The sequence below is a fragment of the Bufo bufo genome, chromosome 2, assembly GCF_905171765.1.
Source record: "Bufo bufo chromosome 2, aBufBuf1.1, whole genome shotgun sequence".
Classification (NCBI taxonomy): domain Eukaryota; kingdom Metazoa; phylum Chordata; class Amphibia; order Anura; family Bufonidae; genus Bufo; species Bufo bufo.
In genome coordinates, this window is record NC_053390.1 from 466,801,650 (window position 1) to 466,821,500 (window position 19,851).

General features: G+C 43.2%; 1 protein-coding gene across 2 annotated transcripts in view; it reads right to left on the reverse strand.

The window, feature by feature from the left end:
* The window catches only part of RAB8A (RAB8A, member RAS oncogene family), a 43,854-nt gene that overhangs the window by 12,689 nt on the left and 11,314 nt on the right, over nt 1-19,851 (reverse strand). For both annotated transcript variants that reach the window (XM_040417671.1, XM_040417672.1), the window contains exons 3-6: nt 18,215-18,275; nt 9,225-9,302; nt 4,670-4,759; nt 3,475-3,540 (exon numbers count right to left, since the gene is read on the reverse strand). In XM_040417671.1, coding sequence (XP_040273605.1) covers nt 3,475-3,540; nt 4,670-4,759; nt 9,225-9,302; nt 18,215-18,275 — 295 coding nt within the window. The remainder of the gene's footprint in view (nt 1-3,474; nt 3,541-4,669; nt 4,760-9,224; nt 9,303-18,214; nt 18,276-19,851) is intronic.

Consider the following 19,851-nt stretch of genomic DNA (forward strand, 5'->3'; position numbering starts at 1 on the left):
TTCAAGTCTCATTTTGTCATGATTTTGCCTCTTTGAAAAATAGCTGCAAGTGCCCTCAGGGTATCCATTCTGAAGGAGTTTTCAGCAAGGACTCAGCAGTTTACATCTGGGTTGGGGACTGGAAAGCGGACGGGCATTGGCTCTAGAACTCCTTTGAGAAGAATTTTGTCCAACAGGGAAGCAATCTGCGAATTTTTGTCTGGAGTGACGATATACCTTGACAGAGGAAGTGAGGCGAATTCTATGATATGATAACCATGCTGAATGAAGCTAAGGACCGAACGATCGGTGATCGAGGTTTGCCATATCGTGTAAAAGATTCAATCTGGCACCCACAGCACACAGCAGTATTTGAACTTCTGGCATCAGAATTCATTCTTGGTCAAAGATTAAATGGATTTTTTCTGCAACTGGTTGGTGTCATTTAACTTTTTGCACCATTGCTCAACTGAAACCCAGCGCTCATGCCAGAAACTGAACAAATCCCTGCCGACTTCCGTTACAGTCAATAGGCTCCGGCAGTGTATGGCCCTATCCGTCTAGGCTGCATACAGCGAATTCTGGCAAGCTGCCACTCTGCAAGACCTACTGAAGGCAGAGCACCTCAGGATTCGGATACCTTTTTCTCCAGCCGACAGATTCGAAGCATGTGCGAAGATCCGTTCTTGTGTTTTGTTCCTTTCTCGAAGAATTTTATTAACAGCCGTTTTGAAAATAATAAAATCTTCAGATTTCTCCTCTGAGTTTGAACTTGAACATACAAAGGAGCTTGTATGTCAGAATCCGAAGTTGAGGAGCTAGGGTGCACTGCACAAGATTTAATTTGAATTCTGCAAAGGTTTTCTGTCTGTAACAGACGTTCCCGCGACAGGTGGCAGGAGATCGGTGAGACTAGCAACACGTGGCTTGCTATGACATGTTTTCCGTTTGGAGGAAATGACATATGTGTTGTTTCTGGTGCTTGACACACCTTCTTTCCCCAGGTGTGGCTATTATGGTCATTTAACCTTCTCTATTTATTGTTGTTGTTTCTACCACTATGCTATGCGGTTTATAGCTTCTGTTGGAGTTGTGGATAGCTGGTGTGTGGATCTCGGCTGAGTTCCTGGTGCGGTCATAGCCACTTGAAGTTAAGTGTTTTCTTTCCCTTTTGTAATTTTTTTGGGTTATTTTGGGTGTTGCGTTTCCCTGTAATTTGTATTAAGGCCTGAGGGAAACTCCTGTTTGTCCTTCCTTTTGGAGGAACATGTTGTCTCAGTCCTGACATTAGTACCAGGGTCCTATAGGGTGAGTTAGGACACTAGGTATTCCTGTGTATGAACTCACCTACCTCTGGGGTCTGTTCATACTGGTAGTTAGTCAGTACTTAGATTAGGGTTTTACTAGGAGATGTCCATCTCATTTCCCTAGTTTCCAGGCCTTATTCCTCACCCTTTCCCTCCTATGTTCGGTATTAGGGATCGACCGATATTGATTTTTTAGGGCCGATACCGATAATTTGTGAACTTTCAGGCCGATAGCCGATAATTTATACCGATATTCTGGGAATTTTCATTTTTGAGAAAAAAAAAAAAATTCCTACACAAATCTGCTGAAAATTAATGTTTATTGTTAATGTGTATTTTTTTTGTTTATTGTTAGTGTATTTATTTTTGTTTTTTTAAATCTTTTTCATTTATACTTAATATTTTTGTGTTGTTTTTTTTTACTAACTTTTAGCCCCCTTAGGGACAAGAACCCTTGTCCTATTCCCCCTGATAGATCTCTATCAGGGTGAATAGGAGCCCACACTGTCCCTGCTGCTCTGTGCAAGTGCACACAGCAGCATGGAGCTTACCATGGCAGCCAGGGCTTCAGTAGCGTCCTGGCTGCCATGGTAACCGATCGGAGCCCCAGGCTTACACAGCTGGGGCTCCGATCGGAGGAGCAGGGGAGAGGGGATCCTGTGGCCACTGCCACCAATGAGTAATACTGGGTGGGGGGGCGCACTGCGCCACCAATGTTTTTACTATTGGGATTGGGATGGGGGTGGGGGGCGCACTGCGCCACCAATGATTAATACTGGGGGGCTTGGGGGGGGGGGGGGCGCACTGCGCCACCAATGAAGATAAGTCTCTCAATCATAAACAGGAGGCGGGAGCTGGCTGCAGAATCACATAGCCGACTCCCGACCTCTATGAGCGGTAGCTGCGATCCGCGGCACCTAAGGGGGGTTAACTACCGCGGACCGCAGCTACAGTTCATAGAGGTCGGGAGCCGGCTATGTGATTCTGCAGCCAGCTCCCGCCTCCTGTATATGAATTAATGAAAGGCTCATCTTCATTGGTGGAGCGCTGGCCACAGCCCCTCCCCTCCTCTTATGTTCTCTCCTCTCACTGGCGGCAGCGGCAGCAGCAGCACAGGGGGAGGGAGACACTGCTTCCTTCTCCCCTGTGCTGCGGAGGGAACACAGAGCGCTGAGAGCAGCGCGTTCTGTGTTCCCAATACGTTATCGGTATATCGGCAAAATAGATGCCGATACCGATAATGTTCAAAATCCTCAATATCGGCCGATAATATCGGCCAAACCGATAATCGATCAATCCCTATTCGGTATGTTGTTTTTCTCCCACACTCGAATGTGACACTGTCCCTGCAGGACAGAATAAAAATTTCACACCGTTCTGTGGATGGGTGGGGTTTTTACAGAGGTTAACTGTTTGTGTGCTACTTTACTATATCCTGCTCCATAGGCATAGGTGCTGCTGATGACAATGAGGAAACATCATCCACATGCATTCCATTTTCATGGTACCAATACAAACTACAGCTAGTCTGCAAAAAACAAGCTATATGGCCTGTCAGTGCTGCTACACACTATACAGTGAAAATATGCAGAGACACCTTCCCAAATGCAGAGACACCCAGTTGGCAAAATGTATTCAAAAACTTCTAGTATGAGTAATAGAGGAACGTCACAACATAGAGTCATAAGAAAAGATGCTACAGCATTGTGATTTTCTGTGGCATACAATTCTTTACTAAAAAGACGTGTCAGGAAAGGTGACAGATCCTCTTTAAAAACGGATAGTCCACTGGAGAGAAATACAGGTGCATAAGGCCATAGAGAAAACATACCACTCCAAGGCCTAATGCGTACCAGCAGCACCATAACCAGGCTTCTAACCTAGTTTTCAAACAATATAACCGCCTTCCAACATTCAATTTACAATACAAAATGAGTCTTTGCTTGCATGTTTGTATGAAGCACTAGCCTAAAAACCATGAAAGTAGTGTTGTCATGCACTCAGCGCTGGCTGAGCCATTCATTGTAGCATGCTTTTCCTTTATAGGCTTGTGCGTAGGGTGATCTAAATGTAACAAAGACTGAAGTCATTTACATGCAACTTCCTTCCTTCTTCCTTTCTGCAAAATGAAGGGAAAAAATAAATAAATCACACTACAGGTGAAGGAAAGCATACGGTATATACTTACATTTTCCACATTGATATTTGCCTTTGCACTTGTCTCCATGAATTTGATTCCATACTCAAGGGCCAACTAAAAAAAACAAAACAAAAACATATGGTTAACCAGTTAGATAACACTAATGATGCCCCCAACGGAAACTATATAGATATTAGTTAACAGAATGCTATGACTGCCATCCAGGTTTATATTAACTATTTAGGATTTCTAGTGTCACTACAATTATGTTTTCTAACCAATATGACATCAAGTGTGAAGAAATGGGCCCTAATCTAATTGATGTTGTGTGTACCACCCAGGTTGCCCTCTGGGTCTCTATTCCCTATGTGAACTGGCAGCTCACTGAAGGATGAGATTACATGCTGCTTGTAGACGTCTATGGAGAGGAAGAATGCTTCTAGAAAGAGAAAATGGCATTTCTATCTGCTCAGATATATTATAAAGTTTCTTATATTCACGTGTACTACCAATTTATGCAAAGTTTGTTGAAAGTACAGAGACCAATAAATGATTCATGACCAACACTGTTCTAATTATTTTGCAAATATATCATTTTTCATATACAGTATAATGATGTATCTGATTTATTGCACCATCTTTTAAAGAGTAACTGTAACTTCTGATATGTCAGAAGTTTTAATGGGGAGGGGACCAGGTACTGAGATCCCTACCAGAGTCAAGCACCAAGGGGGTCATTTATTAAGACCGGCATTTTAGACGACCATCCTAATTAAACCCCTCAGCCAGTTCTAAATGAAAGCCATTCAGACCATTTTCTATGCTAAAACCAGGCGTAGAAAATGATGAATGAGATGGGCCTCCTGGTCCATCCCCTTCCCCGCCCACAATTTTAGACCTGGCGTGAGCGGGGAGAAGTCGCAGATGGTGGCACAACTAACCGTTGTGCTGCCTTCTGCGCCTGAAATATAGCTATATTTACAGTAGAATAAATGACCCCTCATGTCCCTCCAGCTGTGATCGGCTCTCCTTTGCAGCTGAAGATGGGCAGAGTGTCAGAACTTTTCTGAAATAGGCTGCAGGACACTTATTTAAAGGGAATAACTATATAAAGGGACAATCGCTCTGCAACACAGGATTCACAATATAAATGAAACCATATTTTTCTCTACAGTATTGTATAACCGCACAGTAGTTAATGTCCTGCAAGTGGAAGTATTAGATTTATACAACACGCTCCTACCTTCTCCCCTTTCTCCTTAGAAACTTGCCGTTTCTCGTTGACGTCACATTTGTTGCCAAGAATCATTTTTTCAACATCAGCTGAGGCGTGCTGTAAGACCACACATTAACGGTTACATAGAAAATAAATCCAACACTATTCTCCAAAGGAGTGCACTTTCAGGACGCTGACCCATTTTTTTAAAATCTGTTTTGGGTTTCTTTTTACAGAAAAAAAATTATTTGGAAAAATTCTGAATTTTTAAATTTCTCCTTAGACATATACCGTATTTTTCGCCCTATAAGACGCACCTAGGTTTTTGAGGAGGAAAAGAAAAAAATATATATTTTTAACCAAAAAGATGTGCTTTTGGTGGGTTTGAACTAATGGCGGTCTGTGCATGACACTATTATGGGGGATCTGTGGATGATGCACTGTTATGGGGTGGCGGATTTGTGGATGGCACTGTTATGTGTGGGATCTGTGGATGACACTTATGGGGGGAGAGCTGTGGATGGCATTATGATGGGGGGGGTCTGTGGATGTCATTATGATGGGGGGGGGATCTGTGGATGGCATTATGATGGTGGGGGGATCTGTGGATGGCACTGTTATGGGGTAGTGGATCTGTGGATGACACTGCTATATGTGTCATCTACAGATCCCCCCCCATCATAATGCCATCCACAGACCCCCCCCCCCATCATAATGCCATCCACAGACCCCCCCCATCATAATGCCATCCACAGATCCCCCCCCCCCAACATCATAATGCCATCCACAGATCCCCCCCCCCAACATCATAATGCCATCCACAGATCCCCCCCAACATCATAATGCCATCCACAGATCCCCCACCATCATAATGCCATCCACAGATTTCCCCCCCCCCATCATAATGCTATCCACAGACCCCCTCCCCCATCATTATACCATCCATAGATCCCTAAGGAGGGGCTGTAGTAGGCGGGGAGAGCTGCAGGCAGTACAGGCACTGTACTCTGGCCCGTCGCTCAGTATGTACTGTATTATACCTAGTATTAATCATAATATCTAAACTGCGCTCCCCATCTGTACCATACTTACTGGTACATGTCACACTCCGTCTCCTGTAGTAAGCGCTAGCAGGCAGGCCGGGCTGCAGGCGGCCGTAACTCACTGAGGTCACGTGCCTGCTTCATTCATAAAGTAGGCGGAGCAGGCACGTGACCTCAGTGAGTTACGGCCGCCTGCAGCCCGGCCTGCTAGCGCTTACTACAGGAGACGGAGTGTGACATGTACCGGTAAGTATGGTACAGATGGGGAGCAGGGGGAGCGCAGTTTAGATCTGATGATTAACACTAGGTATAATACAGTACATACTGAGAGGCGGGCCAGAGTACAGTGCGCGCACTGCCTGCCGCTCTCCCCGCCTACTACAGACCCTCCTCACTAATACATCGCAGACTGCGATGTACATTGCCAGCATTCGCCCCATAAGACGCAGGGGCACCTTTCCCCCACTTTTGGGGGGGGGGGGGAGTGCGTCTTATGGGGCGAAAAATACGGTAGTTACACCACATAAATTAGTTAATAACTAACATTTTCCATATGTCTACTTTATGTATTTGCTAAACATCCTTTTATTTTTTTTTAGACATTAGAAGGTCAGCTGTTTGAGAAGGCCCTGATGCCACTGCGCCGTGTGGCCTTTTTGCTGTTTAACATAGTCCAGTGTCGTCACAGCCATCGGTCACGTGGCCTAGGCACAGCTCATCCCCTATTTAATAGACATTTAGGAAGTTTGGTAGGGCTGGGTTCACATAACTGTTTAGCTTTCCATAAGAACAGGAAAAAAAAGGGATCCGTTATTCTGAGTATCAGTTATGATGAGTTTGTGTCAGTTCCATCAGAGATCAGTTATTTTTGGGCTGAGAAAAGGTTCTGCATGCAGTACCTTTTCTCCTGTCAAAAATAACCAAATCTAAAAATGCTCAAAAAAGACGAATCCGTTATTTAAGTGCAAACTGATGCTAAATGATGCTCAATATAAAAGGATTGTTTTTTTTTTCTGTTCTTCTGACGGATCAGAATAACGGAAAGCTAAACAGTGATGTGAACCAGGCCTAACCCTTTAGCCATTTTACAGGAATTAACGGAAAATGGAGATTTTATGAAATTTAAAAAGGTCTTTTGCAGATTTAGCTGGAAAGGGTTTGGGTACCATTTTGGAAATGCAACGCTCCTGACATACCAGTACAGTGGAAGTCTCCAAGAAACTACGCCATTTTGGAAAATTACACCCTCAAGGAATTAAGGCCTCTTTCACACGGACGTCATGTGAGTGAGGGCCGAATAGGATGTGGGTACGTTGCGGGAAAATGCGCGATTTTAATGCGTTTTGCACTTGCGTGACAAAAATCGGAATGTTTGGTACCCAGACCCGAACTTCTTTACAGAAGTCCGGGTTTGGGTTAGGTGTTGTGTAGATTTTATTATGTTCCCTTATAACATGGTTATAAGGGAAAATAATAGCATTCTTAATACAGAATGCATGGTACAATAGGGCTGGAGGGGTTAAAAAAATAAAATAAAAAAAATTAAACTCACCTCATCCACTTGTTCGCGCAGCCCGGCTTGTCTTCTTTGATGACCTGGGAGGAAAAGGACACCTTTGGTGACGTCACTGTGCTCATCACATGGTCCATCACCATGGTGATGGACCATGTGATGTGCGCAGTGACATCACCAAAGGTCCTTTTCCTCCCAAGTCATCAAAGAAGAAGAAACAAGAGAAGTCGGGCAGCGCGAACAAGTGGATCAGGCGAGTTTAATTATTTATTTTTATTTTTTAACCCGTCCATCCCTAATTTACTTAGCATTCTGTATTAAGAATGCTATTATTTTCCCTTATAACCTTGTTATAAGGGAAAATAATAAAGATCGGGTGCCCATCCCGATCGTCTCCTAGCAACCATGCGTGAAACCTGGGACACTCGGAACCCCGCTAGTCAGCTGTTTGAGAAGGCAGCAGTGCTCCTGTGAGGATCACGGCCTTCTGTCTGCTTTTCCTAGGCCAAGTGACGACACGTTCATCGATCATGTGGCCTAGGAGGAGCTCAGCCTCATAGAAGTGAATGCAATACCAAGCACAGCTGTCATCTCAAAACAGCTGATCCCCACCGTGGAGCTACTGATGACCTATCCAGTATTCAAATCCTGGAAAACCCTTTTAAAGCTAAATGTGTAGTGATGGTTATGACCCCCTATGTGTTTCATAGTGGAGCACAGCTCCATACACGGTGTAGTGGCTAGTTTTTCTAGACTTTCTGATCACTGGTAAAGTACATTACAATACTTGTATATTGTACTGTGTTGTACCTGTTAGTATTACACAGACAATCCCTTGGGTTCATATGTGGTGTAAACGGTGCAGTTTAGCTGACCGGGATATTTTTGTGGCGAGTCTGCAGTGTTGTACTATACAGTGAGATTAAGAAATATCATCCACACGCTGTGTAAACTGACCTGTGGTGCAGATCTGAAATCTGTAGCATGTCCACCGCAGATTTCAACCTCTGCAATGGAGAGGGTGAAATCTACAATCATTCCCAAGCGAAAAACCTCATGTAATTGATAGTTTTTGCTGCTGCCCAGATTTTTCTGCTGCGTTTTTTGTCCTGTGTGGATGTACCATAAAAGTGTCAAAACAGCACCCAAGACCTTAGCTTCCAAACCTCTTGTTATCTGGTGTTTAGAGAATGAGATATTTTGGGTTATTACAGTCAAACCTGAATTTTAAACTTTAAAGAAACCTTCCAATGCTAGAAAAAAAGAAACAGGAACGAACTGTACTCTTACATGGCGCCTCCCTTTTCATCTTGTCAGCTGCAGATCCACCAATTCTATTGCTTCTCTTATGGCATCCAAGATGGCCACATCACTTGTCTATGACACTTCTGCTGTCACTGGATTGGCCAGCACTGCCGGCCTATCCTAGAGCTGGACATGTAGGAGGTGCCTTGAGCTATCCACGCACAGTGTGGAGCAGAAAGTCTGAGAAGTGGTGCAGCCATCTTGGATGGCAGAAGTGGAGCCCAAGAATTTGTTTATCTGCACCAAAAAACATGAAAAGGGGGACAGCATATCAGCGTTCTTTTCATTCTTTCTAGTTAATGTGAATTTTTTGCATGAATTGGAGGGTTGCTTTAAGACCATGCATAAGTCACCATCTCCAAATAGGCTTGGCCACTAACTCACACTTTTCTGCTAGTGCACACGTTTCGATATTTAACAATGAATAACGTGCGGTCCATCTGTAATGAAAACATCACTATACTATTATTATTTGATAGAGTCATTAATTGCATGGTACTGTACATCTAAGAGGGGATATACATACATAATATAAAACACTCATACAAACTGGTAAAGAGGGGGAGACGACCCTGCCCACAAGAGCTTACAGTCTACAATGGAGAGGGGAAAGACACAGTTTATTTGGCTCAGTATATACTAATAATGTCCCCAATATCCAACAGTATCTTGGGATGAGAAGATCTCATCCTATGTGTCTAATGAGTACTAACATACATACCTCTTCAATATTTCGTATCCAGTTTTTTATGTTGTCAAAAGATTTTTCATTGGTGATATCATATACCAACATAATACCCTAAGTAAGAAGAAAAAAAAAAACATCAGTAATCAGTAAATATCAGTAATAGACATACGATATTGCATTAAAAGGGATGTCTGACCTATATGGAAAAAAAAACCACACCTTCTTAAACTTGTTTCTGGTCTCCACCAGACTGGACAAAGGTTTCTGGTCTCCACCAGACTGGACGAACGTGCGTTTTTTTTATGTCAGTTCTTTTCGGTTATTCATCTGTTATTTATGTCAGACAAAACTTTAGGGTAACTGCAGATGATGAGAATTACAGGTGCAGTTTTTTCACGCAGATTTTTGTGCTAAAAAAAAAAACGCAGAGTAATACTGTACCAGCAAAGTGTACGAGATTAGGAAAATTTCATGAACTCTTTGCTTATTTCTTGGATGTGGAAATTGACCCGCTGTGTGGATTTAGAAATCTGCAGCATGTCAATTGTTGTTGCGTTTTCTTGTGCGGATTTCACCCTTTTCAATGGAGGGGAGAGGGGGGGAGGGGGGGATCTGCAGAAAATGTGGACATAATCTGCACCGAAAACGAGATAAATAGTGCAGATTTATATGCATTTTTTGTGCATATTTTCTGCACATAAATCTACCCCGTGTCCAGGTACCCTAAATGTGTGACTACTGTTACACAATAATAAAATCTTATGGATCTTTCTTAGGCCGCTTTCAAATCATGTTGGGGAGATTGCTAATAGTCAGTACAGGGGGGGGGGGGATATTGGGGAAGGATTCCCTTCTGCACTGTGCTACGATCTGAGCCTCCTTTTGATTTAGCAGTACATACAGAAAACCAAATCTTCTGAACATTACTTGAAAGAGGTCTAATCCTCTTTGTGTGATCTCCGTCAACACAATTCTTCTATATTCGTGTCTATTCAGAGGCTGAAAAACCTGTATCGGTTCTATGGCAGCTAACACACAGCAGTAGAACACATTTTGGCTGAAAAGGACATAGCCACGAGAGGTTTTCACCCACTGGATGCAAACACTTCTTTTCACTGACAGCAAGCACAAATCTTGAAAATTGTGAGAATTTGTAAGTATTTTGTATAAAAAAAATAATAATGTGACTATAATTATGAAGCTTTAATTACACAAGACTATAGAACTGTAAAACAGAGTGGATTATTTGTAGGATAATTATTTACAATTGGTCACTAGGACCAGTGGTTGTCTCTGGGTTTACACGTGTTACTTTGCCTTCTATCTAAAATATAATATTTATTTCTTGTCACTAAAACTTGCTAAAAGACATACATAAATCACACTCTGCCCCCCGACATGTTTCGCCAAACACCTGTCAGGGGGCAGAGTGTGATTTATGTACAGTACAGACCAAAAGTTTGGACACACCTTCTCATTCAAAGAGTTTTCTTTATTTTCATGACTATGAAGGCATCAAAACTATGAATTAACACATGTGGAATTATATACATAACAAACAAGTGTCAAACAACTGAAAATATGTCATATTCTAGGTTCTTCAAAGTAGCCACCTTTTGCTTGGATTACTGCTTTGCACACTCTTGGCATTCTCTTGATGAGCTTCAAGAGGTAGTCCCCTGAAATGGTTTTCACTTCACAGGTGTGCCCTGTCAGGTTTAATAAGTGGGATTTCTTGCCTTATAAATGGGGTTGGGACCATTAGTTGCGTTGAAGAGAAGTCAGGTGGATACACAGCTGATAGTCCTACTGAATAGACTATTAGAATTGGTATTATGGCAAGAAAAAAGCAGCTAAGTAAATAAAAACGAGTGGCCATCATTACTTTAAGAAATGAAGGTCAGTCAGTCAGCCGAAAAATTGGGAAAACTTTGAAAGTAAGGGCTATTTGACCATGAAGGAGAGTGATGGGGTGCTACGCCAGATGACCTGGCCTCCACAGTCACCGGACCTGAACCCAATCGAGATGGTTTGGGGTGAGCTGGACCGCAGAGTGAAGGCAAAAGGGCCAACAAGTGCTAAGCATCTCTGGGAACTCCTTCAAGACTGTTGGAAGACCATTTCAGGTGACTACCTCTTGAAGCTCATCAAGAGAATGCCAAGAGTTTGCAAAGCAGTAATCAAAGCAAAAGGTGGCTACTTTGAAGAACCTAGAATATGACATATTTTCAGTTGTTTCACACTTGTTTGTTATGTATATAATTCCACATGTGTTAATTCATAGTTTTGATGCCTTCATAGTCATGAAAATAAAGAAAACTCTTTGAATGAGAAGGTGTGTCCAAACTTTTGGTCTGTACTGTATGTCTTTAGCCAGCTAGTGCACTGCAAAAGCAAGGGTCATGCAGCAACAATGAGCTAGGAGGGTACTCACTTATCCAAGGGAAGCGCACTGTGATACTAACAGTGTGTACCTAACACAGCACGGTGGACTCCGTGTGGAAACAGAGGAGTAAGATAGGCAGCATTAAGTGAAGCCCCCCAGCTAGCCCCACTGCTAAACCAAGGCCATTATTAGCAGTATTGCAGACACAGCTGATAATTTTAATAATGTTAGTTCTAGGTAGCAAGTTTTAGTGACAGTGTGCTGTCCACATCAGAATGTCCATTCCGTAGCCCCGCAAAAAAAAAAAAATAGAACATGTCCTATTCTTGTCCATTTTAGGCACTGTTATAATGGATCCGCAAAAAAAAAAACAGATGGCACACGGATGTCATCCATTTTTTTGGGTGGATCGCAAAACACATACAGTCGTGTGCTTGTAACCTTATTCTTTGCCTCTCACTGGTACCTAGCATGCTCAGTAGTGTGAGACTACCATCTTAAGACATACTGGGGTAGTTTTGCTAACACTCTCTGTTGGAAGATCAACCCTATGGAAGCTTTGGAGCACCTCTATTCTATTGTCCATCTTCTTTGGGCGCTCCCCCCAGCCCATTGATTGACAGGTCTAGACGAAGTGTCTAGTATTCTCACTCTTCTGCCACCCATTCCAATAGTGTATCACCTAAATGACATTATACCCTGCCCACTTCTGTACCTCTTTTGTTCTCAAACACCCCAAATATTGTCAATATGTAAATACTTCATGAGCCCCTCCAACGAAAACTAGTGGTCTTATAATTAGAATGTAACAAGAGGTAATCGGTGGTCCAGTGGCTTTGAGAGAGAACAAGATTGCAGCTGCTGGGAGGATCACAAGGTAAGTACGCTCTCCTCCCTCATACAGTGCTCGCTCCCCTGTGTGCCAGGACCTGCATCTAATCAGTAACACATTAGCAAATCATGCATTTCGACATGAATGCAGATACAGTGGATATAAGAAGTCTACAAACCCCTGTTAAAATGTCAGGTTTCTGTGATGTAAAAAAATGAGACAAAGATAAATCATTTCAGAACTTTTTCCACCTTTAGGCCTCTTTCACACTACAGTATGTCCATTTCAGTGTTTTGCGTTCCGTTTTTAACGGATCCGTTGTTCCGTTTTTTTGGTTCCGTTGTGTTTCCGTTTCCGTTGTTCCGTTCCGTTTTTCCGTATGGCATATACAGTATACAGTAATTACATTGGAAAAATTGGGCTGGCCATAACATTTTCAATAGATGGTTCAGAAAAAAACGGAACGGAAACGGAACGGAAACGGAACAGAAACGGAAGACATACGGATGCATTTCCGTATGTAATCCGTTTTTTTTGCGGACCCATTGACTTGAATGGAGCCACGGACCGTGATTTGCGGACAAACATAGGACATGTTCTATCTTTCCACGGAACGGAAAAACGGAAATACGAAAACGGAATGCATACGGAACACATTCCGTTTTTTTGCGGACCCATTGAAATGAATGGTTCCGTATACGGACCGTATACGGACCGCAAAAAACGGACCGCAAAACGGAAGAAAAAAACGGTAGTGTGAAAGAGGCCTTAATGTGACCTACAAACTGTACCACTCAATTGAAAAACAAACTGAAATGTTTTAGGTGGAGGGAAGAAAACAAAAAAAACTAAAATAATGGGGTTGCATAAGTGTGCACACCCTCTTATAAGTGGGGATGAAGCTGTGTTCAGAATTAAGCATCACATTCAAAATCATGTTAAATAGGAGTCAGCATACACCTGCCATCATTTAAAGTGCCTCTGATTAACCCCAAATAAAGTTCAGCTGCTCTAGTTGGTCTTTCTTGAAATTTTCTTAGTCGCATCCCACAGCAAAAGCCATGGTCCACAGAGCGCTTCCAAAGCATCAGAGGGATCTCATTGTTAAAAGGTATCAGTCAGGAGAAGGGTACAAAATAATTTCCAAGGTATTAGATATACCATGGAACACAGTGAAGACAGTCATCATCAAGTGGAGAAAATATGGCACAACAGTGACATTACCAAGAACTGGACGTCCCTCCAAAATTGATGAAAAGAGGAGACAAAAAACTAGTCTGGGAGGCTACCAAGAGGCCTACAGCAACATTAAAGGGAGTCTGTCACCACATTTGAGCATATTAGACTGATCAAATAGCGTTATATGTGCCACCCAGAACTTAAAAACGGTACCTTTGTTGTATCTAATGGAGTTTTCTTTCAGCCAAAAATAAACTTTTAAGATTCTGTAAATGCGCTCTCTCAAGTGCCCAGGGCGGCGTCTCAATCGTCCGAGCCCCAGGCAGCACCTCCTCAACGGCTCATAACTCCGCCCTCCGTGTGCCTCTGCCCGCCCGTTTACTCTCCTCCTCTCTCCTTTTCCAGTGCGCTACAAATTTGACCGCACAGCCGCAGTGGAAAAGGAGAGAGGAGGAGAGTAAATGGGCGGGCAGAGGCACACGGAGGGCGGGGTTATGAGCCGTTGAGGAGGTGCTGCCTGGGGCTCGGACAATTGAGACGCCACCCTGGGCACTTGAGAGGGCGCATTTACAGAATCTTAAAAGTTCATTTTTGGCTGAAAGAAAACTCCATTAGATACAACAAAGGTACCGTTTTTAAGTTCTGGGTGGCACATATAATGCTATTTGATCAGTCTAATATGCTCAAATGTGGTGACAGACTCCCTTTAAAGGAGCTGCAGAAATATCTGGCAAGTACTGGCTGTGTGGTACATGTGACAACAATCTCCCGTATTCTTCATATGTCTGGGCTATGGGGTAGAGTGGCAAGACAAAAGCCTTTTCTTACGAAGAAAAACATCCAAGCCAGACTACATTTTGCAAAAACACATCTGAAATCTCCCAAAAGCATGTGGGAAAAGGTGTTATGGTCTGATGAAACCAAGGTTGAACTTTTTGGCCATAATTCCAAAAGATATGTTTGGCACAAAAACAACACTGCACATTACCAAAAGAACACCATACCTACAGTGAAGCATGGTGGTGGCATCATCATGCTTTGGGGCTGTTTTTCTTCAGCTGGAACTGGGGCCCTAGTAAAGCTAGATGGAATTATGAGAAGTTCCAAATACCAGTCAATATTGGCACAAAACCTTCAGGCTTCTGCTAGAAAGCTGAACATGAAGATGAACTTCATAATTCAGCATGACAACGACCCAAAGCATACATCCAAATCAACAAAGGAATGGCTTCACCAGAAGAAGATTCAAGTTTTGGAATGGCCCAGCCAGAGTCCAGACCTGAATCCGATTGAAAATCTGTGGGGTGATCTGAAGAGGGCAGTGCACAGGAGATGCCCTCACAATCTGACAGATTTGGAGTGTTTTTGCAAAGAAGAGTGGGCAAATCTTGCCAAGTCAAAATGTGCCATGCTGACAGACACATACCCAAAAAGACTGAGTGCTGTAATAAAATCAAAAGGTGCTTCAACAAAGTATTAGTTTAAGGGTGTGCACACTTATGCAACCATATTATTTTATTTTTAGATTTTTTCTTCCCTCAGTTTGTTTTTCAATTGAGTTGTACAGTTTATAGGTCACATTAAAAGGTGAAAAAAGTTCTGAAATGATTTATCTTTGTCTCTTTTTTTTTAAATCACAGAAACCTGACATTTTAACAGGGGTGTGTAGACTTTTTATATCCACTGTATGTTATTGCAAACACTGCACTGTTTTTAGATGTGTTTTTTGCCACATCAAGTACGCAGCACCGCCACAAGGTGTGACAGCACCCTAAAAATCCCAAAGACTGCAAAAGTATACTATTGCAGTCTATGGTATAAGCAATTAGAGAATCAAATGATAAAGTCCCCCAAATGGGCCAAAAAATGCAGTAAAGATTTTTTTAAAAAATCTTTTCAAGAAAAAAAAAAACATTCAAAATTCTAGTCATAAAAAATAAACAGAACTGATAACACTGCTCCCAAAAATGTACAAACTATTAAAATAGGTAACCAGTTGGGGAGGGGGTGTACCTGCACAGACTCACTCTATCCAATCAGTGCTGCCATTTTCAGACTGTGCAGGTACACACCCCCAACTGGTTACCACCCCTCTTAAAAAAAAATTAAAAATTTAAGTGCAGAACACAAATTATGATTAAACCATTGGTGTCCTATAACACCCAGTGCTAAGCCACACCCCCAAATCATCGCTCTATAATCGAAATCGAGGTTACATGTTCAATTAATCACGATTTACATTGTGGTCATAATCGACCCAGCCCTATACAAAGCTTGAACACCATCCTTTTGGCACAAACTGCAAGCGTAAGGTAATGTTTTTTTCTTTTGCATCGCTCCCCCTTTAACGGTTCCTTGCTCCTAGTGGATGTGGATGTGCAGTCACATCTATTGCACAGTATGGAAGATACAGCACTGTGGTGGGTTTCCAAGCATATTTTTCCACATGCACCACATTTTATGGTCATGCCCACTACTTTCTGGGTCCATTGCTTATTAAAGATTGGAACGTGCAAAAACTTGTGGGAAAAAGGACAAATTTATACCTATTCACAAACAAATTACAGTGGACAGAAAAAAAAAAGAGCTGCATTCCCCTCCTCCCCGATTTCTATATAGTGTAACAGTTAGGGTTGTCCCGATACCACTTTTTTAGGACCGAGTACAAGTACCGATACTTTTTTTCAAGTAGTCACCGATACCGAATACCGATACTTTTTTTAAATGTCATGTGACCGTTTTGGGGGATCTGTGGATCTGTGGATGACGCACTGTCATGTGGGGGATCTGTGGATGGCACTGTTATGGGGGACCTGTGGATGGCACTGTTATGGGGGATCTGTGGATGGCACTGTTATGGGGATCTGTGGATGGCACTGTTATGGGGGATCTGTGGATGGCACTGTTATGGGGGATCTGTGGATGGCACTGTTATGGGGGATCTGTGGATGGCACTGTTATGGGGGATCTGTGGATGGCACTGTTATGGGGGATCTGTGGATGGCACTGTTATGGGGGATCTGTGGATGGCGCTGTTATGGGGATCTGTGGATGGCACTGTTATGGGGATCTGTGGATGGCACTGTTATGGGGATCTGTGGATGGCACTGTTATGGGGGATCTGTGGATGGCACTGTTATGGGGGATCTGTGGATGGCACTGTTATGGGGGATCTGTGGATGGCACTGTTATGGGGGATCTGTGGATGGCACTGTTATGGGGATCTGTGGATGGCACTGTTATGGGGGATCTGTGGATGGCACTGTTATGGGGATCTGTGGATGGCACTGTTATGGGGGATCTGTGGATGGCACTGTTATGGGGATCTGTGGATGGCACTGTTATGGGGGATCTGTGGATGGCACTGTTATGGGGGATCTGTGGATGGCACTGTTATGGGGATCTGTGGATGGTACTGCTATGGGGTGGGATATCTGTGGATGGCATTGTTATGGGGTGGGGGGATCTGAGGATGGCATTGTTATTTGGTGGGGGATCTGTGGATGGAACTGTTATGGGGAGGATCTGTGGATGACACTGCTATATGTCATCCACAGATCCCCCTCATAACAGTGTCCCCCAATACACCGGGCCCCGCCGCTCACCGAAGTATTTATAAACGTGAATCCTTATCCTGTTGTTAAGTTGAACTAACGCTGCCCTCTGCCATGTTCCCCTGTATCCCCCTGTATCCCCACAGCACTTACTTAAGCTTCCATAGCAGGCAGAGCGGACGGCACCAGTAACGTCACTCACTGACGTTGCGCGCCTGCTCCGCCTGCTTCACTCATAAAGTGGGCGGAGCAGGCGCTCTACGTCAGTGAGTGACGTTACTGCTGCCGTCTGCTCTGCCTGCTATGGAAGCTTAAGTAAGTGCTGTGGGGATACAGGGGGGACAGGGGAACATGGGAGAGGGCAGCTTAATAACAGGATAAGGATTCACGTTTATAAATACTTCGGTGAGCGGCGGGGCCCGGTGTAAGAGTACAGTGACTGCATCGGGCCCCGCCCATAGTTACGCCCATAGTATTCTATTTATGTATCGGGGCGGGGTATCGGCGGCTGAGTACCGCCGAGAAAACTCGGAATCGGTCCCGATACCGATACTAGTATCGGTATCGGGACAACCCTAGTAACAGTACTAAACTACAGGCTGCTGCTCACTTTCCCATGATAAGATAAATGACAACATTGTATATATTCACACTCACACAGCAGGTAAGGAAAGTTCTCAGATATAAAACCAGCTGATGAAAAAGTGAAATTTAAACTGAAAAAGGTTTTCCGAGATTTTTGAACAGATAATCTATCCTCCTGATAAGTCATCAGTATATAATTGGTGGGGGTCCCCTATCAATCAGCTGTTTGAGAAAGCAGCGATGCAAGCAGTAGTGCTGACGTCACGTTTATTGGTGAAAGAATTCATTGAAGTGATTGGGGCAGAGCTGCGATTCCGAGCACAGCCGCTATCAAATGGACGGCACTGTGCTTGGTGAGCAGAGAGAAGGTCACAGCATTACTGTGAGCGCTGGTGCCTTCTCAAACAACTGTTCAGCGAGGGTCCCGGGTAGGTCATCAGTTCAAAAATCTCAGAATACCCTTTTAAAAATGGCTGTCATCACTTACCATTGCTCCTCTGTAATAAGCCGTTGTAATAGTACGAAATCTTTCTTGTCCAGCTGTGTCCCTAGAAGTGAAGAAGGAAAAAACAACAACAATACAATAGGATTAAAAGCAACAAGAACACTTGTCCCACTATAGCAACTTATCAACTACACATAAGAGAATTGATCGCTGGGGGCCCTAACAGTGGCTGATTCCTTTAACCCTCATAAATCCTTGCAGAGTGGCACTTCAACAGCCAAGGATGTATCTCATACCTCCTTGCTACTGATGGCTAGATCTTTGGCTGTGTGGCAGCTAGACATATCGGGCTTGCTTCAAAGTGGACAATCTAAACTTTAAGACAAGACTAAGACTGTGGCGCTAGCTCTGATACATTGGAAGCTACAGCCTCTAGGATCGTGTCCAAGTGAGAGCTGCATATACCTGGCATTGCAGACAACTGCGGCCTGGGTTGCCGGCGGCTGGACTCATGCACCGCCTGAGACTGGGTACAGGCAGTTGCTTGGCGATCTTGTGCTCCATTCTACTCTATAAATAGGCCTTTCACAGTGAACAGCAGGGCATGGGAGCTATTGGCACCCGTACCCGCCGTAGTTATTTAACTGCATTGTTGTCCTAAGGACGGTGATACAGATGTATAGTCTTACTGTGAAGAAGGATGGAATTTGGGTGCATCCTGTGGCTTGGGCCTGTCCTCGATGCACCGAACATCATTTGGATGTTTAAACAATGTGCTTTTTCTGCTAACCGCACATCTTGTTCTGAAAACTGTAGAGGCTTTGGGATGAAATAATAAATGGATGTCTGAGAAGTGACAATTTTGGAAACTCAGCCTCTCAAGGTATTATGGGGTAGAGTATTTAGCAGAAATTAATGCACAGGCGACAGTGCAAAATAAAAACTGCAAGTTTTCCACATATATAAAGTTTCAGTGCCCAATATGTTGTGCCCAGCTGGTGCCATCTGAGACACACCATGACTTTAAATTGTTAGGTGGGTTCTATTTTGGGAAAAATATGGAGCGGGGGTTGGCCACTTTATCCTAACTTTGACAAACATGCTGGAAACAGCACTAGGAGCACTCATTCACAGACAAAATCTAGTACTGCAGATGTTGCAAACTAAAGGTCCCTTCTCATCGGATAATTTTCCAGCTGATGATCAGGAACTAACTACTGTATGAAAACTCATTCCCAAAAATTGGCCCATTCATTGGGTGAAAGTATCACTGATGTGGACAGCAAAGTTTCATGCTGGGTAGGGAATGAATGATCACAGCAGAGATCTCTTATCCTCGTACAGAGAAGATTGCTGCATGTAAATGAAGCTCTCACCTCCTCTGACAAGCAGACAATTATTGGGAACGAACGGTTGCTTCCTGATAATTGCCTACCCAGATACGCAAATAAAAAAAATTCGACTTGGAAGGTTTCAACATATTAATATATTCTTGTATCGCATTCTAATACTATACTCATTATTGCCTCCATGTTTTAGCAACATTAAATAATTCTAGGTTTATTTTCTGCAGGTTTTCTATAATTACTGAGGTTTTTCAGCAATGCTGGCTATGCAAATCACAGAGCACTGGTTTAAAAAAAATAATAATAAGTAAAACTTCAGCCGCACTACTGCTA